Source organism: Talpa europaea (genome assembly GCF_964194135.1).
Source record: "Talpa europaea genome assembly, chromosome: 3".
NCBI classification, from domain to species: Eukaryota; Metazoa; Chordata; class Mammalia; order Eulipotyphla; family Talpidae; genus Talpa; species Talpa europaea.
In genome coordinates this window covers 54,988,435-55,016,053 of record NC_140069.1, presented here as the reverse complement: position 1 = coordinate 55,016,053, position 27,619 = coordinate 54,988,435, and the positions used below count along the sequence as shown (strand labels likewise).

Genomic DNA, 27,619 nt, shown 5'->3' with positions numbered 1-27,619 from the left:
GCGCCTGCAAGCGGAAAAGACGGGCCCCTTCCACCGATTCCCGAGCGCGAGGCCCTCTTTTTGGTTTCTCAGCGAGCGGTGGCAGCGGCGGCGGCTGGAACAGTCACTCGGCCGAGGGCGGCAGCCAACTGCTGTGAGTGCACGGGGAGAGGCCCAGGCGGCGGCGGCAGCGGCAGCGGCGGCGGCAGCTCTCGGGTTGCGGTGAAGAATGTCAGCCACTAGCGTGGATCAGGTGAGGGAGCAGAGGCCTCAGGCTCGGCGAAGGCCCGAGCCCCGGAGCTCCACCCTCGCGTGGGGCTTCGGCTCCTCCCCGTCGCCGCCGCTGCCGGCCCCATAACGGTGCCCGCGGCGCAAGTTGCTGCAGTCCTGCCGCCCGGGCCGGGTGTGCGCCCTGGCCCCGGAGCCTGCGGCCGTGGCGGGCGGACGCGGTGCCGCGGAGGCGGGGGGGGCTCCTCGGGGCCTGCGGACGCCTCCTGGGGCGGCAGGCGCGGGGCTGAGCCCAGGCGAGCTCCGGGAGGCGGATTCCGGGTGGCGGGTAGGAGGTTTCAAGACTGGGGGTGGTTGGGAAATTGGTGGCTCTGGAGGATGTGGTGGGTTTTACTCCTACGCGGATTGTTTAAAATAACTTGTCTTTGATAACGTCTTTAATTAACACACTTTCCCTCTCTTCTTTTTTTCTCTTTCATTACCACACCTTTTCGTCTTGTCTCAGAGACCTAAAGGGCAAGGAAATAAAGGTGAGTTTGGATATTTTTTCCTTCTATCTCAGTGCTGGTTTGATGGTACTTTGAAGCTGTGAAGGGTTTTTGTTTTTGTTATTTTGGCTCCTTTTTTTTTTTAATGTAAGATTTGAGAAACGTTAGGACTAAGACAGACAGATGCTGTCCCAAACTTCGGTAGATCCTTGCCTTGAATACAGTTTTATAGAAACCACAGTGGTTCAAGAAAGTTTTCTTAGTTTTGTTTCATTTAAGGAGGTATTAATTTTGTAGCTTATCAGAATTAGGTATCTTACACCACAAAAATTTCTGCATAGGTAGAAATTCTACATATATGCACACATGTCGTGGATATTTTGTTTGACATGTCTGCATGCCACCCATATACTATTATTGCATGTCACATTAATGAAAACTGCACTGTTAATCAGTGATTTATTGAAGCCAGTTGCAGTGAATAACACATGGGAGATCAAAATTAAATAGGCAGGTACCTCATTACCTAGTCCTGATTGCACGGTGTGACTCAATCTGGTATTTTAGAAAGAACCGGTAAGGAGATAATTTGTGAGGTTTTTGCCAGGGTTGTGTGGTGAACTCTTTGGTTGAAAAAGTAACATTGTAAGTAAAACAATTTAAAAAATAAGTGTACTTTGTATTTACGTAGAACAATGCAGCTAACTGACTATGACATTAATCACGTGACATTAGTAAGTATAGAACAATAACTGCTTTCTTGGGACAGTGCCAATTAAATAACATTACAGCGAATTATATATTTATAACATTTTGTAATAGGGCTTGAAATTACACTAAATAGAATCATACTTCCTGTTTTTTATTGCAGTAGCAAAGAATTACCTAGAAAATAAGATTTACAGTAGCTTTTTAGATTTAAATTTAATGTCTTTATTGGTGCTTTTGTAGTCTTTAGGGTTTTTATTTGGTATTGCAAATTTGAAAGGAGTAGGTTCTGAATACACAGCTTAATTCTTTGAGTTGAACAATTTGAGAATTTCTACATATCAGATTAATGGGTACTGTATTAGCTAACAAATTTATTGGTTTATTTTGTGTAAAAATGTATTTTCTTGCAGTGTAAATTTTTAGAAATTTTAGAATTTAATATTTAGTTTTAGATTTTTTTTCTGTACTGTATACATAATCCTCAGAATTTGATATTGTTGATTTATTTTAAATATTTTTTGACAGTTTACTTGTAAATTTTAAAACAATGAACCATTAATTTCTTTTTTGCTAGTCTGCCCATTAGGAAGTTTATAGACTTGGAGTTGTGAAGTCTTGTCATTATTGCCTAGCGTAAATTATTTTATCCTAGATCTGTGGGGAGGTGGCACTTTGCAAGGCTATTTGAAATGCTAAGTGTTTTGTGTTACCTGCTTTAAGGTAAGTGCAAGTTCTATGAAGTACTTGTTTGACAAAACAAAACAGAGCATCTAGAACTTTGTTTCATTGCTAATTCTGTATTACTCTAAGTTTGATTTATGACACATTCATTTCACTTAGGTATGTCCTTAGGTATGTCTTTAATAATGTAGATATGTTATCTGTGAGCTGTTGTATATTGATTACAAATAATTGTTTTTTTGTTTAAAAAATTTGAACCCATCAGTATCACCTCTGTTAGATGTAGACACACACAGTATTTATTTGGATAAGTTCTTCATTCCAAGAAATTTTCTTTCCCCATTACTGTTCAGTTTATAATTTCAACCTTGGTAAAAAGGATGGCCTGGTATTCCTAAGAGACGTTGTGTTTTAATACTGCCTGTAGCTACTGATTTGCCAAGTGAGTTTGAACATGTTGCATTTTTGGTCAGAATTTTCCCTCTAAAATAATAGTTTTAGCCATAAATCCTATTGTATGGTATGAAGATTGTTGTAATTACAATTATCCCCCACACTAGTAGACATTATATTGCTGGATTTCTTTTCACCTTCCTCACCTCATCTATTTTAAGGTGTAGGAGGGAAGAAACTACTGGTCTAAAAGTTTTGGCAATCATTTAAGATGTGTTCTAAAGTGGTAGATACTACAAGTGCCCAAATATACATATACATTGCTTACATTTTTATGCCTCTGCAGGGAGAATTACAAAGCAAAGGCAGCACCTCCAGTGAACTGATACAAATAGCTATGTTTGAGAAAACTACTCTGAGAAAAAGTATTGTGCCTTAGCAGGCTTAGTTTTCAAGCTACTAAAATTGCTTTATAATTGTTTACTTCCATGAAGCAGAAAGCTATTGAACCACAGAAAACTGTTGAACCACAGCCTCAGAATTCAGAATTATCAAACTTAAGAAAAATACATATCCTTGAGTTGGTTTTTAGATGTTTTGGAAGCATAGTCATTTTTAGTTGATTTAATATAATTTCATATGCTTTATTTCTTTTCTGAATTATCTTTGGTTGACAGCCTGACACCTGGCTTTGGTGTCTTTGATTTTCTGCTAAAGTATTTCTATATATCCTTAATGACATAAATTCACTAAAGGGACTAAAATATAAAAGCAATGCTTTTCGGTTTCTTAGTAATGTTGAAAATGCTTTTTTAATATAAATAATACTAGTTAGTGAGTCTGAATTCTCCTAGTTAATAGATTGTCCCTATGTTAAATAGCAGAAAACTTACTCTTTTTGATTATGGTGGTACTGAAGGATATTTAAGGATATTTATTTTACCTATTGAACCATAATTTTAAACTAACTTTATAACGCTATATTTGTTAATTAAAGCAAAATTTTTGTTTGCTGGAATGAGAGTGCTATTGCCTTCCTTGTTAACATAGATGAAAGTGTCAGATCCCTTATTGCTTATAGCCTCAAATCTTGCTGCTTCCTTACTCTTGTCTTTTAAATTTATAACTAGGCAAATATGTGGAAAGGAATTTCTCCTTTTCCTCCCCCTCCCAGTAGAGAGAAATGTGAGGTATTTTTGTTTGTTTCTTTGTTTTATTTACACGTGCAGCTTCAAAGAGTTAGGTTGAATTTAGCTATCTTCTAATGTTTTGAAAATATGGGAAATGCCTTGCATTTTGGCAATATTCTTTTGTATCCTCTCCCCACCCCCTTCAAAAAATGATTGCAAAGCACTTGACTGTCATTTTAGACTTCATTTTATTATTAATCCTCAAAACATTCTTATAAGGAGATAGCGGGTATATGGTATTGTCGCTGTTTTTGTAGGTGGGAAAACATGATGCACAGATGTGTTGACTTTCCTAACTTGATGTAGTCAGGACCAGAGCAAAGAATCACCTGGCTCCTAAGGCCCATGTTCTATCTTGATTTGACTCTGCTTCATAGAGCAGAGGAAACAGGCGAAGAATCATGTAAGTCATCTGTTCTTTTTTCCCTGAAGAACTTGTACAGACTATGGAACTGGCTTGGATTTCATTACTATTTAATGGCTTTCAGTCTCCAAGACATTAGATTGTCACTAAGTAATGTTCAAAAACTAAAATCTTTAAGACAGTTGAATTTCTTAAAGATATGCTTGTGAAACTCAAGGGCTAGCTTATTCAGATTCTAATTTAATGCAAATTGCTTGTCAGTATTCGTGAAATACTTTTAATTAAACATTTTTTTCCTTAGATTGACATACTCTTTGAATAATATCTTAGGGCTTTTTTTATTTTTAGACATTTATACATCATTTATAAATGACTGTAGAACGTATTTACTTAGTATATGAGAATATTTTGTTCTTAGTCTGAGCTTCTTAGATTAGGAAAAGAGAACAGAGGAAATGAGTAAGACTAGCAATATAATAAATACTTAGATAAATTTTAAACTGTATTAGCAGTTTGAACTAGATTTATGAGATGCTAATGAAATGGGTAACTTTTTCAGATACCAATAAATATTAGTGTAATGGGCAGTGGTAAAGGAGAATAGGTATGGCATAATCTTAGGCTGAAATGATTAACCACTAGAAATAGAAGCTATCCTCTTTATTTTCATTTCTAGTGTCACATATTTAATTTTAATTTATGGGGAGCACATTTACCTCAACCATAGTTCTGATGCAACCCTTATCAAATGGTTAAACTACAGTGAAGTCAGGATCAAATTAACCCTCAGGTTGCTTTTGTAGTCTTTGAGGGGCAATGTAGTATCATTAAAAGGACTACTTTGAAGACTTCACAGCATAGTATCATTTTTGAGTGATAGTTGCTACTCAGTGATTGGCAAAAATTAATGGATTTCACCTACCTTGGCTCCCATGCCACTGTCAACTCACTATGTTTTAGGTGATTTAAATTTGGGAAAATAAAAATGTTAGAAACACAGCTTAAATCCATTGCCCTCAACCTTAATTTGTAAGATTTTGTAGTACTGTATTTTAAAGCAATAAATCTTGTTATTGAGTTGTTTCTAAGAGGTTAACATCCATCAGAACCTTTCAACGTTTTTCATCTCTTTTAAAAAGTAGTATATAGTTTATTTGCAGACAGTATAACCACATCCGATGTTAACCTTGTAAAACTTAAGTTTATGTGGTCTTAACAGTAATTCTTACTCCTATTTGGATCTTATGATACTTTGTGTGATAATATACAAGATTATTGAATATTGTCATTGAATACTCAGATGATATGAGACAGACACTATTAATAACCTTGAACAGACAAGTAGTCAAGTTAAAGAACCCAAGTTACTAACTAGAGATCACCCAGCTTCTTACTGTTGGACTTGGGGTTCAGATCAGGACCCCTGATATGCTCAAAAGCCCCAAGTCTGCTCAAAAGCACTCTGAGGTAGATCATTTATGGAAATGATATTTGAACAAATGTGGCATTATAAATTATTTTCTGGCTGATTTTCTCAGTGGGTTGTAAGGAGTAATCATGGTTATCGTTTGTGTCTTAATTTTATTTGTGCTTTCATGTGAAATTAAACACAATTTTTGGTTTCTAACGAAGGCTTTTTTGACTTAGATTTTTCATAATTATATTCAAGTGAATTTTAACTGCTTTCTGTAACTGAAGACATTTTATATATTTACTATAACGTCAGTTCCTTATTTACCTTTATTGGACATAATATAGAGATTTAAACAAAGGTAGAGAGCATTTAGAAATCGCTTTGTTGTCTATATTCTTTGAAGTAGATTTAAATATAGTATTAGCTAATCCTCCAACATTTTTATTTAAGTGTTGAAATTGGAATATTTACATTATGTTTTTGATAATAGGAAAATGTGTATATAGTTGTGTTTATGTAATCTTGGACTTATCTATCACAAAATTTTTAAGATTTGGTAGCACGTACATAATTGTATTCAAAATTAAGTTAATCCTTAAGAGGGTTTTTAATGAAAAAAAACTTAGGGATACATTTTATGAGTTAATTTTAAAAATATTGAAAATGTTAAGTTCTGTGAGTTTCATAAAGATAATTATGACACATCTAATACAAACATATTTTTTAGTTTCAGTACAAAACGGTTCCATTCATCAAAAAGATGCTGTAAATGATGATGATTTTGAGCCATACTTAAGTAGCCAGACAAATCAGGTAAGTTTTCTGACAGTCCCATATTTGGGAAATTAGACTTTTAATAGTATTAACTGATTTTTTTCAAATAAATACATTGAGTGAGACTAACAACATGAATTAATCTAGTGTGCTTGCATGTAAGTAGTTGCAAGTTTATGGTATAGGTGACAAACTAGATTATGAAATATAACGATTTGAAGATCATATGTATATAAATATGTAATCGTTATTTTTTTTTTGAATGTGGAAAAGTTTTAATCTTTGTCACTGCTGTGTCATCATAGTCAAAGCACATTGCAAGATTTGATTAGTCAGAAATTTCTGAGAGGGCTAATTTGTTCCTGAATTTCTTGGTTAAATAATAGTGTTTTTTTTTTCCCCCTTACTAAGGCATTCCAATTTGAGCTTCTTTGCTATTAAAGTTTTAATATAATCTGGTTATGTAGGGAATAGAAAAGAGACTTACAAACATACTTTTATATGGTAAGCATGGATAATTTCATCAACTGAAATAACTGGTGGCTTGAAATTCCTTTGTTATTTAGATTTTTTACACAGTCTCTTGAATTCTACAGGATTATTTTAGATTTAAACATCAAAACATTAGCAATGGTATTTGGTATCTGTGTGCTATTCTGCTGTTATCTTGCTTTAAAAAAGATGAAAAATGTACTTGAAATCTTAACTTCTAGATTTTTTTTTTAAGTATTAAAAAAACAAAGGAATCAAATATTATTAGTGAACTTTACAGTTGTAGAGGAAATTTTAACAAAAAGTGATTGCTAATTAGTGGAAAATATCACTAGTTTTAGGATTGTAGAATGTAATTTAGGATTACTACATTTAGGAATGTAATAATGTAATCATTATTACATTAACCATATCTCCCTCTTCGTCATTTCTCTTTAACCACTCACTTCATTCTGTTGATCTACATTCCTAGTGTACATAAAGGAGAGGGACTACATAAATAAGAAAGAACGAAAACTAGGGATAAAATCTATGAAAATTTGGCTGACCTAAAAAGGATTGAAAAAATTTAATTCATATATATGATCTATTATCTCAGTAATAGATTTATTTTCCACTTATAAGTCTGTGAAAGAATATTGCTGGAAAATAGTAAAGGATGAACATTTGTTGTGAAATGTAGTATAGGTTTTAAAAGAATTAAAATTTAAACCAAAAGAAAGAATAAAAATATTCTGCTAATATTAAGGCCCATACAGAAATCTGATTAACATCCCTTATGGCAGTGGTTCCCAAATTTTTTGAGGAATTCTGAGGGGGAGGGGTGTTTTTGTTTGTTTTTGTTTTGTTTTGTTTTTTAACCTTGAGCTGTGGCAGATCTCCCAAGCAGAATCCATGATCATACAGACTCCATGATCAAATAATTTGGAAAATTTATATGGCCTAAACACTTGGGATTTTTTTCCTACATAATTTCATACTTTGTATTTTATGTAAAGTAGATTTCTAAGATAAGAATACAGTATGAAAGTTCTGACTTCTGCAACCTGTGCCTTTAATGAATTCTAGTGGAATGTAAATGTTTGGGAATTGCTACCTGTAAGAATCTCTTGTTTTACATGTTAACATACTTTACAATTCATCTGTCACAAGGGCTTAGAAGAGTGGTTTGTGGCATCTTATAGGATCTTCTAGAGAAGACCATGGTAGGGCACCCTAGATCATACCCATGTGGCAGCCAGAGCCTGTTCTGTATTTTATCTGTTGGTTTATATTGAAATTTTGCAGGCCATTTCATTTGTGGGGGGGAAAAAAAAGTTTACAGTTGTTGGGAAACCATTATTATTATTATTTTTAAAGATTTATTTATTTATACAAGCACTGGGTACAGTCAGAAGCGCAGGAGGATGAGAGAATTCACCAGAGACAGAACGGGGAACAGAACAGGCAGACTGATGAAATACACTGCTGAGGGGAGCAGCGGACATGGCAGGAGAGGTCTGTCACGCCATGTGGGACCCTTGCCGGTGGCCCTGGGGATTGAACTGGCGCTGCAGAGGCTGAGGGCAGCTTCGCAGCCCAGCGCTCAACTGCTGCGCCACCAGGGGAGGCCCAGAAACCATTATTTTTTAAGGACATAAAAGCATTTGCCTTTGTGAACCCATTTTTCAATTTTTATCCTACAACTTTATGTTGGAGAAAAAGCATTTATAAAAGATTTGTTTTAATATGATGTTTAAATGGAAATATCTTGTCCTTTGTATTATTTTAATTCATGATATTTGAATCAGTATACTCTTGTGCTGCTTAAAGAGAAATTTTAAAGTTTGATGCCAGTAAAGCTGTATAATCTCTCTCTTCTTGCCAGTACCAGTGACTACGTCTCAGCAAGTATCTTTGTATAATACTAAAAATAATTAATATGGTCAGAATACCAGTTTACTTTTTGAAGAGAACTAACATTGTAAAATACTGAAAACTGGGCTTATTGGTGAGAAAAATTGAAAATTAAGTGAAAATTTAAGGGTCAGTTGTACAAAAACTGAAGTTTCTCATAATTATCTAAATTAAAAAATTTTTAAAAGGTTGACCTTTTGGGCCTCCCCTGGTGGTGCAATGGTTGAGTGCTGGGCTGCGAGGCTGCCCGCAGCCTCTGCAGTACTGGTTCGTTCCCCAGCCGCTGGCGAGGGTCCCACAAAAAAAAAAAAAAAAAAAAAAAAAGGTTGACCTTTTAAAGCAGCTAAGTGAGGTTTGGTTTACTGGTGAAATAATGAAATAATCTCAGGTAATTTGCAGATTTATAGCTGAAGAATTTAAAAAGTTTTCCAACTAAGTAAATAATGTGTCTTTGAAATTAAATCCTTTTATCTATTTTCCTTTTATCTATTTTTCACATTTTAAATAAAAATGAATTTTTCCCTGGAAAGATGTTTAATATTTTGGTATGGTGATTTAAATTGTTTCCTCTATTTAAGATAAATCAAATCAAAACATATTTTTGGCCTTTACTACCGCAGAAGTGTATTGTATGTCTTTTTTTTTTTTTTTAGATTTATTTATTTATGTATACAAGAATTGGGATACAGGCCAGAGGTGTGGAGGGTGAGAGGATTCACCAGAGACAGAGTGGGAAACAGAACAGGCATACGTGCTGAAATACACTGCTGAGGGACGCAGGGGGCAAGGCAGGAGAGGTCTGCTGTGTCATGTGGGTAGCTCCCTGGCCGGGGATTGAACTCAGGCTGCAGTGGCTGAGGATAGCTTCATAGGTTGTCTTAACCCCTTGCGCCACCAGGGAGGACCCTCATGTGCTCATTTTCTAAGGGAAAAATTTTTGTAGTAATTTTAAAAGTCAGTCTTCATCCTTCAGTTCTAAAAATTAGTTTTTTATTTGTGTATATAAATGTGAAGAATAAATTGAAAAAGGAAATTTTGTATGTATGGAAAAGTAAATGCTAGCTACGTTTATCAGAAAAGAGATAAAGGCAACTGAGAAACTAAAAAGCTATTTTGAATTTTGTTTTTTTCTGTTCCTGCCATCCCTGTCCTTAGTTAAGATTTCAATTATCTCTACCAGTTGAAATGATTTTCTAACTGGTAATTCTATATTGCCTATCAACAGTTTTGAAATTCAAGTTTGGTCGTGCTTTTGTTCATGTTAAAGAATAACACAGATTAACAACAATGGATAATTTATTAAACAAATACCCTTAAAATGACTTCCACTTTCCTTCCTTCCTTTGGCCAGCTTTTTCCATTGAACTTGTTTGGAGAACTAGGCTTATTATTTAATATTTTCTGTATGTTTCATGATTTCAGTATAAGTATTTATATGTACAGTTTATACAGAGAAAGAAATGTGTGTCAGGTACTTTATGAAGTTTTTATTGATGTCCCTTAATTTTTTGTGTCTTCCTTTTTGCACTAGTTTGTTTTGCCTGGTGCATATTTCCTTCACAGTGTCTATCACATTGAGGGGTAAATCTGTCTTCCCCATTAGACCTATGAAGTGCTCTAGGTCAAAGACCATGTTTTTCACTTTTTGTCTCCAATACCTGACATTTTATCTGGCACATATTAGGCATTTTTAAGTTGTCAAAATAATGGATTAGGTTATATGCTAGAAATCAGAAATGAAGAATTAGGGTTGAAGGAATAGTTAATTTAGTGTGATGTATAATAGGTTTTGCTTAGGACATTCCTACAATGTGACATGCATAGATTATATTTTTTAAAGAGTACAATAGTACTTTCAAAGTATTAGAAGAACAAAATATATGCATTAAAAATATACTGAACTTCACTTAATATTTTGTACTTAATTCAGAAGTCAGTCCTGGAGATTGAGGTACCTTAGGTTCTAAATGGAAAAGTTTTCATTTCTCTCAGTGCACAAATACTGTTTTTTTTGGGTGAATAATACCATAATCTTTTAAAATTGAACTTCTAAGACATTATACAATGTTGTTTTGAGTTTGGATATTCATGAAGTTAAAAAAAATGGATACTAAGTTATTATAAGTGACTGTCAGTTATAATTGAGTTGTATTAAAATATCTTTAGGCCAGCATAGTAATAATTATCTTTCTCTAAATTGTTCAAGTTTTCTTTTAGCGAACAGAAATTAATTGACCCATATCATAAGGGTGAGAACTAACAATTATAAATGATTTCGACATTCCAGCGAATAACTTTTAATCTTTTTCACATTTTAGTTTTAAAATTAAAAAAAAAAACTAATGGCAAAAAAACATAACTTCTGTACTTCCTTATATCACTTTGCAAATAACAAGGCAGGTTTTAAAAAATCTTTACATTTGATTAAAGCAGTAGGTATTATGTCCATTTTACTATCTCTTAATAGATGAGAAACAGTTTGGCTACTTTCACATAACTGATAAGTATTTGAGCTGGGATTAGAATTTAGATACCTCATGGCTTCACTTTAACTTTTTATTAACTGACCTCTGGAAGTTGTATTAGTTTATGCTGTGGGTAAAGGAATTAATGGACATTCATTTATCACTGTTACCACTTTTTATATTGACATTGTTATTTGTTCCTTTCCAGTTACTTTTTTGAGTGTGAGGTAAATATTTGACATCACTTTGTTTAAAAGTCATAGTATGCAGTAAAGTTCAACTATTATTGAGCAATAAGGCAATAGTTAATTTATAAATAAACAATTTCAAAGAAATTATTTCAGCTTAAATGTTATGGAAATATAAAATGAAAGTGAGTTTTGAGTTATTGTCCATCATCGGTAGTTCTCTTTAATAGCATGTTACATTTCTCTGATTGATTAACTTAACAATTTAAATTTTTCAAAATAAAGTATTCCCAATTTAAATTGAAGTGGTCAGGCAAAATGTATTGATCAAATCTTTTCAACTTGAAGAGTTTCCCACAGCTTTTTCTGTTTTTTTTTTGTTTTTTGTTTTTTTTCCCCCCACTAGAAAACAAATCTAATCTTCTTTGGAAAGGATACTGCTTAGGTTACTTTCATAGGACTAAGGAAAAAAAATCACACTCAGCTAAAACTACTAAAAGCATTGGGAAATAATTGACTAGGAGTTTGATAAACTAGTGAAAGGAAGCAGGTCATTTGTCCAGTATATTCAAGGACTACACTGGTGTAGTGACACTGGATGGGGGCAGTAACTCATCTCTGATAATGAACTAGAGCTCTCTGATAGGCAGTTGTGATTAATGGAATATTCTTTAATTTAAACTTAATATTTTGACAGAATCATTAATTTAGGGGTGAACTAATAAAATCATTATTTTTAAAAAATAACTGACATCTAATAAAAGTCCTCATTATCTAAGAGGATTTGGGCCTGTTCTAGTCTCAGGATGACAAAATTGGCAAAAATTTGTTTACTCTGCCGTTCTTTTACTTGCTAACCCCTGAGTTACATGATGGGTACAGACAAATTAGGAACTTGATAATGTAACTCCTGCACAAAGTCAGCATTTGTGGTGGTAAAACAATATTCAGCATAAGTATAAATTTGCAAACACTTCATGAAGGAACTTAAAAACCTTTTAACTCCCTGCTTTCTACACCTGTACCCAAGTAAAAACTTACTAAGTTCAGATTTCAGTGACAGCATTCTAAAAAAGCTTTGACACTAATTCCCTCTTTCTTTGATCCAGCTCTCCTACTTTATGATGCAGAATTTATTTACTTCCCTGTGATATAGCTTTGTAACTCCTAAGTTTTCTTTTAGAATGCGTACCTTATATCTGTGTTTTTCATAATGTAATATTCAATAGTGCTAGGTTAAAGTAAGAAAAATAAAAGGATTTGTTTAGTAACTTTAAAGTTAGGAAAGATAACTTTAAAAATCTCTAACTATATTTGTATGACTGCACTTTTTACTAAACTTTTTAGAATTTTATATCGCAGTGACTTCCTTGTCATTATGAAGCCGTGTACTTTTTATCAAATAGTTTAGTGATTGAATTATACCCCTTTGTGTGTGAGAGCGGGATCTTCAGGGATAGTGAAGTTGACTCCTCATTAATTAAGAATTTTTTGGGTGGGGAGGAGATGAGAAAAAATAAATTTTTCTTTGAAAACCATTGTGACTGATTTTGAGCTTTACTATGCTTCCTTTGTATTTGTATTTAAATATGGCAGTCATATTTCCAGTGTTGATCTCCATAAAATACCATTTCTCTGGTGGATAGAGTGATGCTCTTCATATTAATTATTGTGAGCATTCTTAAATATATTTTCAAAAATGGTTAATAATTATCAGTATAAACAGTATGTTCAGCTAAATTAATAATATCACATGTATTTACAGTTTTGAATACAGTTAAAATACATTTAATATCAAGGATTTGGGAAAGTCATTATCTCTTAAATATTGCTTATTGACAGCTGTTTCTGTTATTAAACATAAGCTTTACTGTAAGCAACTCATCTGTGTCATAATTTTAATGGTGTCTACTTGATTCTCAAGTTATTTTCATTTAGTTATGATTCTTATCTAAAATGAAAGTAACTTACGCATCAAATAAAGGTTGGATTTAAATAAATCATTTTAAAAGATAAAATACTAGTTTTTTGATAGATTAGTTTGCTGATAGATGTTGAAAACAGTGGTTTTCAAAGACACTTGTAGCAGTTGTGACATTTGTCACAAGTATCTTAAAAGTATCTCAGGTAGGGCCTCCCCGGTGGCGCAGCGGTTGAGCGCTGGGTTACGAAGCTGCCCGCAGCCTCTGCGGCGCCGGTTCGATCCCCGGCTGCTCCCCGGCCTCCGGAGGAGGGTCCCACATGGCGCGCAGACCTCTCCTGCCGCCCGCTGCTCCCCTCAGCAGTGTACTTTGGTCCTTCTGCCTGCTCTGCTCCCCGCTCTGGCGAATTCTCTCACCCTCCTGCGCTTCTGACTGTACCCAGTGCATGTATAAATAAATAAATAAATCTTTAAAAAAAAAAAAAAAGTATCTCAGGTAGAATCTGTGAAATTTTGTTAACCTATGTTATTGGTACATGTGGTGTTTTGTTGCGTAGAAGAACTGGGGTAAAGGACAGGTGCATGGGGTGAGAGGATTCACCAGGTACAGAGTAGGGGAGCAGAACAGGCAGATATACTGAAATATACTGCTAAGGGGAGCAGTGGGGATGACAAGAGAGGTCTGCTGCACCTTATGTGGTTGAGCTCCCTGATCAGGGATCAAACTCAGGCCGAAGAGGTGATAGCTCTGAGACTTAACCCCTAGGCCACCAGGGAGGCACCAGGTACACATGTATACTGAAACACTTTCTTGAGTGGGAAGGCATTGCCAGAATAGCCCCAAGACCAAAATCAAAAAAATAGGTTAAACACTGTTTTCCAAGGAACTTTCTAGCATGTCTGCATAAAATGAATAAATGGTATGGATACTTGCAAGTGCAGTATTCTGTCCTGACTTGATATTAGCTTAATGTTTTTCAGTTTGCTAAATTCTAAAAATTCTGAAGCATTGGCTAAGGCTTTAAAAATCAAAGAGTGGAAGTGTATTATCAGACATGTTTTTAGCATAAGAAACCCATTTCAAGAGAAATCCTTTAATTTGAAGAGAGTAGTTATTACTTCATTTTTATACACAACTAATGTTTCCTCTGGATAATCATTCTTTTTTCCCTCAGGTTTTATTGAGAAATAATTGACATACATTACTGTAAAAGTATAGAGCATCCAGCTTGATGGTTTAATTTACATATGTAGTGAAGTGATAGCACGATAATGTCAGCTAACGTCTATTCATGAATATAAAAAAAAGAAAATAATGAAAAGAAAAATGAAAAAAAATGTTCTCTGTGTGATGAGCACCCTTAGGACTTTATTAATACCCTTTCATGATCTTTTGCCACAGGGATCAATTTTTTTTTTTTAAGTAAAGAAATGTATTTTTTTCATATTATCTTACACAACTGGTGGTTGAATTGCATAAAGATACTGTCCTAAATTGTAACCATGAGTCCTAAACAGTGTATTAAAAAGGAGATTTCAGTTAAGTTGAAAGAAATTATGAGAAAGCATGATAATGGTTTAAAAGTTAGTGAATTAATTTGAGAATTTGGTTTTCCCCACCCACTCCATTAGCAAGTGATTTTGAAATGACCTTTCCTGGTTTAAGTTACTTTCCTTATATTTAATGTCAAAAAAATGAAATTTAGTATTTTTCTTGAGCTATGATATCTACACTCAAAATTTCACATACTGTTTTAGAACAGATTATGCAATATTACTATATTATTAGGTTTACACTACAATGTTTTAATTACAGTCATCAGTAGAATGAATTAGTTTATAAAGTGTGAGTCTGTGGTAAGATGTATATATAATATACAATACATAATACAATACATAATATACACTATATACATATACATAATATACATAATATATATAATATACATCTTAAATGTTTAATTTTTATATTTACTAAGCAAATTTGAACTTTTTTCCCCGTTTAATAAAATATGGTTCCTTTAATTTTTAGCAAATCATTAAATGAATGATCAGTTAATATTTAAAATAAAATGACTTACTTATAATTCTGAGAGGTAATAAAATTTATCGTGTTAAGATTTGGAGGCTATAGGAGAGGACTAAAAACACAAGAGGCCCTTGTTAATCCCACCATTAAGAAACCATAATAAGGATTTATTTTTTTCCTTTTTCAAAATGAACAAGACAGAACATTGCAATAAGCAGGTTTGAATTATGCTATAAGTATAATTTTAAGTCTTATTTTTTTCAGTGTGAACATTTTCCACTTGATATTTTCTTTATGAAAATACAAATTTTAGTTGCAGAACCGAATTCCGTCATATATAGATATACAATGACTCCTCTATAATTTGGCACAGTTTCCACATTTATTTAAGCCTTGCATATAAAGTTTGGATACATTAGTTGCTTAAAATACAGTTGGCTGTATATGATCAGTTAGTGCCTGTAAAATTTATAAAACAAATTTTTTTTTGTAGAAGTTTCAGCATTTTTGAACTGTGCCAGAGGATCTGGCTTTAAAAACAAAAACAGCCCCATTTCCCACCTCATTCCTCCAATATAAACTGTTCTAACAAAGATTTTTCAAATAAAGTTACTCATCAGCAAATTTTATTGTTGATAAAATTGGATTTAAAGTTTTAATTTCAATTATCTGGACGTTTGATCCTGATTGTAATCTTTTGTTTTCCAGAGTAACAGCTATCCACCAATGTCAGATCCATACATGCCTAGTTACTATGCTCCATCTATTGGATTTCCATATTCTCTGGGGGAAGCAGCATGGTCCACTGCTGGCGACCAGCCTATGCCATATCTGACAACTTATGGACAAATGAGTAATGGAGAACATCATTATATACCAGATGGTGTGTTTAGTCAACCTGGGGCATTAGGAAATACCCCTCCATTTCTTGGTCAACATGGATTTAACTTTTTTCCTGGTAATGCTGATTTCTCTACATGGGGGACAAGTGGATCTCAGGGACAATCAACACAAAGTTCTGCTTATAGTAGCAGTTATGGCTATCCACCTAGTTCTCTTGGGAGAGCTATTACTGATGGACAGGCTGGATTTGGCAATGATACTTTGAGTAAGGTGCCTGGCATTAGCAGTATTGAGCAAGGCATGACTGGACTGAAAATTGGTGGTGACCTGACAGCTGCAGTGACAAAAACTGTAGGTACAGCCTTGACCAGCAGTGGTATGACTAGCATCGCAACCAATAGTGTGCCCCCAGTTAGCAGTGCAGCACCTAAACCAACCTCCTGGGCTGCTATTGCCAGAAAGCCTGCCAAACCTCAACCGAAACTTAAACCCAAGGGCAATGTGGGAATTGGGGGTTCTGCTGTGCCACCACCTCCTATAAAACACAATATGAATATTGGAACTTGGGATGAAAAGGGGTCAGTGGTAAAGGCTCCACCAACCCAACCAGTTTTGCCTCCTCAAACTATAATCCAGCAGCCTCAGCCATTAATTCAACCACCACCATTGGTGCAAAGCCAACTGCCTCAACAGCAGCCTCAGCCACCACAACCACAGCAGCAACAAGGACCTCAGCCACAGGCCCAGCCTCACCAAGTGCAGCCACAACAGCAACAGTTGCAGAATCGCTGGGTAGCTCCCCGGAACAGAGGAGCTGGCTTCAACCAGAACAATGGAGCGGGCGGTGAAAACTTTGGTTTAGGTGTTGTACCTGTCAGCGCTTCACCTTCTAGTGTAGAAGTGCATCCAGTGCTGGAAAAGCTAAAGGCCATAAACAACTATAATCCCAAAGACTTTGATTGGAACCTGAAGAATGGACGTGTGTTTATAATTAAAAGCTATTCTGAGGATGACATACATCGTTCCATTAAGTACTCTATCTGGTGCAGTACTGAGCATGGTAATAAGCGTTTGGATGCAGCGTACCGTTCTTTGAATGGGAAAGGTCCACTCTATTTACTCTTCAGTGTGAATGGTAGTGGACATTTTTGTGGAGTGGCTGAAATGAAGTCTGTTGTGGACTATAATGCATATGCTGGTGTCTGGTCTCAGGATAAGTGGAAGGGCAAATTTGAAGTTAAGTGGATCTTTGTCAAAGATGTTCCCAATAACCAATTACGGCATATTCGCTTAGAAAATAATGACAACAAACCGGTTACCAATTCAAGGGACACTCAAGAGGTACCCCTAGAAAAAGCTAAGCAAGTGCTTAAAATAATTGCTACTTTCAAGCATACCACCTCAATCTTTGATGACTTTGCACATTATGAAAAGCGTCAAGAAGAGGAGGAAGCCATGCGTAGGGTAAGAGTATAGTAATTTTTGTGTGTAGGGTCTTTTTATTGGGGTGGTTGGTGGGCATGGATGGGTATGCTTTAGTGCCTTTTAATTCTTTTTTCTGTGTTTAAGTACTGTGCTATGAAGGAACCAAGCTTAAGAAACATCTCCATAAATTCCTTTGTGATGCCACATTTGAATCATTTCCTCCTTTCTTCCCTTGTGCAGCCCTTCCTCTGAATTTACTTTTGCCTGTTCTTTACCCTTCGGATGTGAAAAAGGTCATTGAGTCTTGTTCATCCAAGCTCAGAGAGTTCTGCGTTTATAAGTGACATTTATATGCCAGTGAGGCGCTCTAACCATTAATCTTAATTTTTACAGGGAAATGTTTGGAGTTTGAAACCATCAGTTTTTGAAAGTTTGAATATTACTTGTATTTATGAGAAACAAACGGCTTTTTTCCTAAAACTCTTGGAGCCTTTTTGTAATGGGTACACTTAAAGCACCATTCCAAAATAGGAAGATTTAACTTGAATAAGGCAGCTTGGAGTTGGGAAGACAAGGGTTTTAAGATTGAACTAGAATTTGATTTCTACTTCTGTTTATTCTTTTTGGGAGACTTCATTCACCTGTGAATTTATACATTTTATGCTTCCATCATACTGGCCAGGATTTGTCCTCTGGGCACACAACAGAATAAGACAGGCTAAGGAATGTTTTCTGTTCCAAACTACAAAACAAAATTGGGATCCTATTTTTGGGAGGAAGAGTGGGCAAACTAGCAGATTTTCCTTACTTAGTATATTTAAATTTCTTTTCAAATGAAGCTAAGGATAAAGTTAGAAGTGTCTCCAGTAAGTTATGTTCGTTACTATGGAAAGCTCTCTAGAAATAAAGATAAAGCAGGCTCTTAACTATTTGGATATAACATATCACTGATTCATTTCTGTCTGTGCACTTGTGGCTTCTAGGTTTTATGCACAAGAGTGAACTGTTTGAACCAACATTCCTCAGTGGTGAATAATGTTAAAATAATGATCCTAGAGCAGTAGTTTTCAAACCTTAGGGTATGTAAATACCATTGTGGTGCTTCTTAAAAATGCAGATTATTGAGACGCCCACTCCAAGAAAATCTGGTATATGATAAGGCACCTGGTACTATCTGCCTTTTTAACAGGTACCTCATTTGATTGTGATAGCACTGAGTTGTAAGAGACTTTGCCTTGAAAAAATGCAAGTGATTATTTAAGGCCCTGCTCAAACTTCTAAAAAGGGGGGAATCAAAAGCAGCATCTGGATTTTGGAGTTCAGCATTTGAATTCTTTTAACTGCTGCTGCAAGTAGTGGGCCACAAGAAGTGACTTGATACTGGAAAGTGGGTGCCGGTGAAGGTTTTCTCTTTCAGGGTGTTCTAGTTTTAAAATGCCTTTGAGAAATATAAGGTAGTAAAATCTCTCTGATTGGGCAGCTACATGTGGGAGTGACAGATTTGGGAGTCTTACAGTTGATTCCACTGAAATGGGATGAGATTACAGGAAGAAAAGATGGATGGCAAAAAAGTTTTTTATCAACTTTTCATTCTCTTACCACTAATAAGAGGTCATGTAATCTTTGTGTATCTGCCCACATTTCTTCCCTAACCAACCTAAAAATATAGTCCTAGTATTTGAGTATTCTGTAGTTGAATTATTTATGACAGTTACATATTCTGTGTTCATATATACAGTCGTTATTTAAACTTCATAAATTTTACTCTAATTTTACATTTAAGTTGTTTAATAGTGTACCACTCACTAGTCATTTTATTTTAGCGTGTTTATTTTGAATCTTATCTAAGTTATTTTGTTACTTTTTTAGGACAAGTAATTAGGTATAAATAAATATATTGAATAAAATATATTTATTAAGTACATCTGGATCAGAAATAGGTCTTTGACCATGATACATGAACCATCGTTTATTGGGGGATAACACTCGAGTCTGTTCATTCAGCCTTTGCTTTATAGTTACGGTTTTGTATTATTTATAATTACGTTAAAGTCTGAGGTCAGCCTAAATTTTCTTTTTTTGTAAAATGGTTGTTACTGTCTGTGAACAGGTTATTTTTTTTCTTTCATTATAAACATGTACTGTTAATATATGGAATGTACACAATATGGGTTTCTGCTGTTTTCCTTAATCTTTTAATTTTCTTTTTTCTGGTGTCAAAAATGTGGTCAGTCTTTGTCCTTGAGCGTCATTAATTCATTGATTCTTACCTTTATCATTTTTCTCTGCTTTTGGAGAATTTTTCAAAGTTGAATTTCTGTATTGATGATTGATTTGTTTTTATGTTCATTGTGTGGTGTCTGAGGTTTTGAATTCTTCACTGATAGTATTAGTTTGCTTACATTATCACATCTAGTTCCCTTTTAGATCCCTCTATCCAGAGTCCATCTTGATTTTATTGTGCACAAAGATGTTTCAAGCTTATTTCTACTTCCTCTTCCATGAAAAATTGTGTATTCTGTTTAGCTACCTCTTTATCTTTGAACCTTTCCCTTCTCTGCCTCTTCAGATTCCTGCCACTGATCTATTCTGTATTTATAAAGCAATTACCATAATGTTTTATGTAAATAGAATTGCACACTAATATTTAAGATTGACTTGTTTCACTCAGCATAATCTTTTGCAATTCACCTATGTTGTGCTATGTATCATTTCTTTGTTCCTTTTAATTGCCAAATAGCATTCCATTGTATGAATTTACCACAGTTTGTTTATCCTTTGAAGGGTATTTGGGTGTTTCAATTTATTGGAGAATGTAAATAAAGCTTCTATAACTATTTGTGTACCTATCCTCTAAAAAGTCTTGTAAAACTCACTCTTGGGGTGTTCAGTCCTGTGAATTTTAATATATTTGTGGGTTTATGTAACCACCACCATCAGGATACCTCAGTCACACTCTCAAAACTGTCTTGTACTATTCTTTTGTATTTACATCCTTCCCCCTTGTCTAGCCATTGGCAACCACAATCTGAACTCATAATGTTTTTGTTAGTATCTTTTTTTGGTGAAAAAACATTTCAAGACTTATTTTGGCTTGTTTTTCCTGTGTCATCTTTGCACCAGGAAGAGATGTTAGTTGATGTTGGTTGCATCTTCTTTTCCCATTGCACTTGTGCAGATTGGAAAATCATGATATAAGTTGACTGTACCTGTGATTACTCAACCTTTGAAGAGTGAGAAAGGAGAGAGCTGGCAAAATGTATATGTCAGTAGTGAAATTTGACCTTTCCAGCTACCATATCAGGAAGGATTTTCCCTGCTTATTAACTGTATTATTTAGGGTGCTAATTTGTCCTTTTTGATAGAACTTCATCAAAGCTTCTGGTAACTTGAGGTCACATTTTCTCAGGTATGTACTTTCAGACCTTGGTTTAAGTAGGGCTTCTTAAAGAAGACACAAAACACCACTAATTAGAAAAGGAAATACTGGTAAAATTTGTCTAAAGTTTGTTCATCAGAAGGTGTTCAAAAGAAAGTAAAAAAACATGGCTTGGAGAAATTTGAACATAAGTAACCAAGAATTAGTAGCAAGAATATGTTTAGAAAACTACTATAAATTGGTTTATGAAGAAGATGAATTATTCAGTAGAAAAATGGGCTGAGAAAGGAAGTGAATTTGGCTAATAAATATAGAAGGATATTCAGACTTTTTCATAAAGGAAAAGCAAAGACTATTTCTTCCATTTGGCAAAATTAAGTTTGATGTTAAGTATTGGGGAAACCTTAGATCATTACTACTACGGATGGCCATATTAATTTGATATAATCATACGTGGGGAAGTAGTTTGCAATTCTTACAAAATTAGTTATTTCGTGTACCTTATAAATAGACAACAGTTCACCTAAGAGAATCTTCACAAATACTTCAGAAAATATGCACGACTGACAATAGCAAAAAACTGGGAACAATTCAAATGTCCATTAGCAGGAATACAACCAACTATATTGATGCTGTAGTGATAACAGTAAAATGATTGAATCATAACAACATGTGACTCTGAGTGAATCTTTTTTCCTTGAAAATAATAATCTGTTTGGAAGAATAATATGAGGAGTACTCATGTCTAACATGAGACTATGATCCACATATCATGGTTCTTGTGTCCCTAAAACATTGCAAGTATTTTTCCTAAGAATAAGATATTCTCTTATAATTGATACTCTTTCATTTGACCCACATTGTCTTTTGAGTGGTTTTATTTTTTTATACTCGTATAAGATCCTGGCTAAATGGCGTAAACGACCTAGAACAGAACAGCCAAACAGTTTTGAATAAGAACAGTTTTAGAAGGCTCTAACCTTTGAACTAACCTTCAAATCTTTTCCTGTCTCGGGTATTAGAATAATATTTTCTGTGCTTTTTCATGGAAGTTTTATATGACCCACATTTAGGTCTGTGATTATGGTAGCATTCTTTCATGTTTCTTTTCACTGTTTATGTTTTTATTTAAATTTTTGAGCTTGCTTGTTGACAACAGGGACTTTAAAAAGCCGTTTCTGTCTTTTTCTCAGTAGTTCTTTATCACTGACTTTTTTTTTCCTACTGTTTATTTTGGAACTGGATACCCAACTTACCTAGCTAGCAAAGCACCCTATGGAGAATTTGACCTAACATATCCTGTCTAACGGTATAAAACCTACAAAGTCAGGCCCTCTCTTTTAGAGTGAGGTATATTGGTGAAACTTAAACCTCAAGAGAAGTCCTATGACAGTCATCATAGTATTTGGATAGTTCTTTCTCAGATTTGAACACATGATTTGGATATATTTGAGTCACACCAAGCTGAATGAAAGAACAACCAAGACAAATCCACTATAGAAGAAATAGTTAATTCAGGCAGCAGAAGATAATTTAAAATATTAAGCAAAATTGATTTCTGGTGTTAAGGAGAATTCCTATGTAAAAAGAACATAAATGGGGAAAACAAGATTGTCAAAAAAAAAATCAGTGAGCAAGCAGATTTTAATAAAATATTCATGTTTTAGATCTAGTTGCTGATCTGGAATTTCAAGTCAAATTTCCAAATGAGATGAAAAATGTAATGGGTGAAAGATGTGGAAAAAGAGGAGGTCCAATCTAAGGAGGATTGAAAGAGTTCAGGAAAAACCCACAGGGAAGAATGATAAAGAGAAATTTCCGGGCCAAAAAGTACAAGTTATCAGAAGGAATGAATTCACTGAGTGACCAGTAGGATTATTTGAAATTGAAAAGAAAAGAAAGAGGATAAAAGGAAAATCTTAAAAACTTCTGTGCTAAAGACAAATTGCTAAAGACAAATTACATACAAAGGAAAGAGAATCAGATTATCCTAAGTCATCTATAGCCCTGATAATACACATATAAATCTTGTCATGAGGTATAGAATCAATGTTCTTACATATCAGTGTAAAATTGTATTTCATTGAGGGGGTAGTTGCAAAATAAGTAGTTACGTGTACAAGCGCTTAGCTACATTTTTCATGAAAAAGTTTCTTAAAGAGCCATTTCAACAGAATGAAAAAGGAATACAGGAAAGATAATGACCCTGGGGTAGCTGTTTATACTAGAATAAATAGAATAAGGGCCTTATATGTATTTTGAATCACAGAGTCTTAATTGTACATAGTGTTTACCAGAATTTTAAACATCTCCACAAATGAAATGAGCCCTTAGTTGGGGTCACTGACCTTGGTGAAGTGAAATAAGCTAAACGGGAAAACATACCTTATTTTTGTTGTTATTGGAACATAAGCTGTATGAGAGCAGGACTTACTTGCTTTGTTTTCTACTGAATCCCTAGCACCTGATGCCTCACATATGGGTTTTTAGTAAACATTTGTTATATAAATAAATACTGTGAAAAATTTCCTTTTGGAAAATTTGAGCACCAGGCTTTTCTTTATTGGATTAATCACTACTGTTTTTCCTCCAGTTTTTTTTTTTTCCCCATTGTATTTAAGAACTACCAAACCATTTGTAGAGATGAACAATAGAATATAAAAGGTTTAATTATAGTTAGAACAAAATGTTTTGAGGTAGAATGAGAAGGAAAAGTTTTGAGGAAGGGTAAATTTACTAGTTTTCTCATCCTTGAAGGCAGCAAGTGTTAGTACACTATTTGAAGTTTCAGTGGCAGCTCATTGGACTCAAAATAGAAAGGATTTAAGAGGACAAATGAGCTTTACTTTTTACTTTAGCTTCCTATATTTATGTATATTAATTGTAATGATAAAGGTAACTGGAAAATAAATTCCTGGGTATATTAGTCTAGATGATCCTTTCATGAAAATTTTACCTTTAAAAAAATAAAAATAGGGCCTCCCCTGGTGGCGCAGCGGTTGAGCACTGGGCTGCAAAGCTCCCGCACCCTCTGCAGCGCCGATTTGATTGCTGGCCACAAGTGAGGGTCCCACATGGTGCGACAGACGTCTCCTGTCTCGCACTCTGCTCCCCTCAGCAGTGTGTTTCGTCAGTCTGCCTGTTCTGTTCCCCTCTCTGGCTCTGGTGAATTCTCTCACCACGCCCCCCCCCCTCCACCGCCCACCCCGTGCTTCTGACTGTACCCAGTGCTTGTATAAATAATAAATCTTTAAAAAAACAATAACATTTTATCTTTGTTGTAATGTACCTATGAGTCTCTTAGATCCTGTTATATTATTTTTTTCTTAGTAATTCTTACTGGTCATGGAACAATCTGAGATGAGATTTCTAGTTTAGTAGCTCTTAATTCCAGGCAGGAATATTTTTCAGTTGCTTTGAAATTGTTCAAAGTTGAACTTTGAGTTCAGTTTCCAAAATACAGCTTTTACCACTTCCCTCACAGAAATAAGTAAGATTGAATTATAATAAAGTCCCCATTAAGTAGTTTCATTTTCTAACATCTTCTGTATTTCTTAGTCATGTATTTTAGTCATGTATGCTGTTCTGCATTGAGTATTTTCAAAGAGTAAATTCCTGATACAATTTTTTTTTAAAGATTTATTTATGCATACAAGAACCAGGGTACAGCCCAGATGTGCGGGAGGGCGAGAGGACGCACCAAAGACAGAGTGGGGAACAGAACAGGCAGACTGACTGAAATACACTGCTGAGGGGAGCAGCGGGCAAGACAGGAGAGGTCTACTGTGCCATGTGGGCATCTCCCCAGGCGGTGGGGATCGAACCCATGCTGCAGAGGCTGCAGACAGCTTCACAGTGCTGTGCTCAACCGCCTGCGCCACCAGAGAGGCCCCTGATACAATTTTTTTTTAATAATTGAAATAGCTTTGTTTTATGTTAGGTTGTTATCAAAGTAGCCAACCAATTTTGCGAGTAATTCTCTAGTAAAATGTTGAATAATACTTAGTTTTTATCGCAGTAGTATTTTTTCTGAACTTGTTATTTAGTCATCTTTATAAGTCAAAGATTGGAAAGGGGATGCTTTGATTAATGTAATATAGATTTGGTCTTTTTTCCCTTCAGATTAATTTTGTGGCTCCATAACAGAAGGGTGACTATTAAGTTACAATTCTGATAATGTTATGAATTTTTAGTTTGGAATTGGTTATATAGAATCTGTTGGAGATAATGTCTTTAATACCCATTCTGATATGAATAGTTATTGAATTAATAATCTTATTTTTCTTCAGCAAATGCCTGATTACTTAAAATGTATATTTGACTTTAAGTGAATATAAAATAACTTGTTTAAGTAAGTAACTTGAATTATCTTTCCTGTTAATAGTTTCAAAATTTTGACATGCATTTCCTAATTTGAAAGTTTACTAACTGTTGCATTCTAATTTCCGAGTAAAACTGATTTTAATGTCTCTTGGCAGAAAACTGAATATGAAAAGGTTTCTACTCTATCACATACATTTGACATTCAGTATTGATATGTTCTCTTTTGCATTTGAAATGACATAAGGAAATGGAAAATGGTTATACGATATGTAATAAAAAATACTTGGATGTAAAAATACCAGTAGTGGGCAGGTCCACTTGTGAATGGTAGTCTGGAATATAAATTCATTATTTTCATTTTATTGTAAAGATTACAAAATCTAATTACAAAATAGAGTTGCATGTGTATTCCTTTCAATGACTTTAAGTGCTTCTGTTACCAAGTACCAGATATGTCATTTTTTTCTAGGAGATTTGCTGATACACATCTTGCCCTATCCCTTGATGAATTTTTGGTTTTGAATTTTTTTCATAGTTCAGAATTGGTCTGTTTCTTTATGTTCTTTGTTGTAGGCTCTTTTAATGCAAAGGGATCCAACATGTTGTTGGGACAGAATATGTCAGATGCTTTTCTCAGTAATGTAAACTTTAATGGTTAATGGTTCTGAACAAGTGCACAGGCTTTTAAACAGCTGGGGGTTTTATCCATCTGTTACTGCCCTTGTTCTGCTCTATAGCATGAATTTTTCCAGTTCCATTGGTCAGCCTAAGCAGCTCTTATTCCTGGTAAGTCACTAATTTTCCTAAAGAATTGAGTCTAATATACATTTCATTTTCATTCATTGTACATCTGTCAACTTTGTTGTTTCTTAAAACATGCACACTTTAAAAAAAATTACAGTCTGCTATTTCACTGGTTTTGATTTGGGGGGCAGAATTTAATACTTTTATCTGCACAAACAAAAGGAGAAGCAGACAGCCATTAAAATAACAATACTCTGTAAGATACTTACTTTGTATTTCTGGAGCAGTATATTTGGGAGCTATATTTTTCTAACTTTTAGTATGAGTTTTTTTAACATTATTTTGAGATAATACAGGAAGTTTATGTATTTCCTTATTTGGTTTCCCCTAGTACTAATGTTATGTAATCACAGTGCACTTTTTCAAAATAAGAAATTAACATTGATGGATTCTATGGTCATTGTGTTATTATTTACAGTAACCAAGACTTGAAAAAACTTAAGTGCCCTTTGACATATGAATGGATAAAGAAAATGCATTATATAGAGATGATGGAATATAATTCATGAAAAAAAGAAAGTTTGCCATTTTTAGCATGGATGGACTTAAAGACATTGTGCTTAAGTGTAGGAATTCAGAGAAAGACAATTACCATATGATTTCACATGTGGAATGCAGACTCTTAAAGAAATTGACATTGGCACTATACTAAACTACAGACTTCTAGATTTCCTCAGTTTGTCATGTCTCCTTGTGCTCTTTGTCTATTACCTTATCTCTCATGGCTTTTACATTTTGTAGAGTACTTGTTAGGTACTTCATAAAAGGTTCTTCAGTGTTGGTTTGCACTGCTTACTTGTGGTTAAAATGAGGTGTTAAGGGTTTTGGAGAAGACGGCTACATAATTGATGTGTTCTCATCCCATCATGTGTAACATCATAATACTAACTTTGATTATTTAGTTAAGGTTCTATCTGTTTGATTTCTTGAATGGATTTTTTTTTTTCCTTTCATTCTCTAAGGAACAAGTTACTATGTCCAGCAAACACTTAAGGAAAAGCAAACCTTATCTCTATAGGTAGAAGTATCAAAGAATTTAAGAATTTATTATCTAGGGCCTCCCCGGTGGCGCAGCGGTTGAGCGCTGGGTTGCGAAGCTGCCCGCAGCCTCTGCGGCGCTGGTTCGATCCCCGGCTGCTCCCTGGCCACCAGAGGAGGGTCCCACATGGCCCGCAGACCTCTCCTGCCGCCCGCTGCTCCCCTCAGCAGTGTACTTTGGTCCTTCTGCCTGCTCTGCTCCCCGCTCTGGCTCTGGTGAATTCTCTCACCCTCCCGCGCTTCTGACTGTACCCAGTGCATGTATAAACAAAACAAACAAACAAATAAATAAATAAATAAATAAGCCTCTATTAAAAAAAAAAAGAATTTATTATCTAACTGACACTCTTCCTTCCATTTGTTCTTTTCCACATATCTAGAACATTCACTTTGTCATGGATTTGTCTTCCAGTTCAGTAATTTTTTTGTTTATAATTTCCATCTCCTTTTTTCCTGCTCTCTAATTTGAGATATTTCTTGGTCTTAATATTCTACTCCCTAACTTACTCCCCAAATAAGACAGGGGCCATTTCCCCCTTTAATTCATTATTGAACTACTCAGTTTGAAAATCATATTTCTAAGCTAGAAAAAGT

The 27,619-nt window shown here is 34.7% G+C and overlaps 1 protein-coding gene across 1 annotated transcript in view; it reads left to right on the top strand.

Annotated features, from left to right (window-relative positions):
* Positions 1-208: 208 nt before the first annotated feature.
* Positions 209-27,619, top strand: part of YTHDF3 (YTH N6-methyladenosine RNA binding protein F3) — a gene marked incomplete at both ends in the record, with an annotated part of 40,344 nt that continues 12,933 nt past the window's right edge. The window contains 4 exons of the mRNA XM_084230556.1: positions 209-232; positions 713-737; positions 6,176-6,261; positions 15,922-17,520. Coding sequence (XP_084086682.1) covers positions 209-232; positions 713-737; positions 6,176-6,261; positions 15,922-17,520 — 1,734 coding nt within the window. The remainder of the gene's footprint in view (positions 233-712; positions 738-6,175; positions 6,262-15,921; positions 17,521-27,619) is intronic.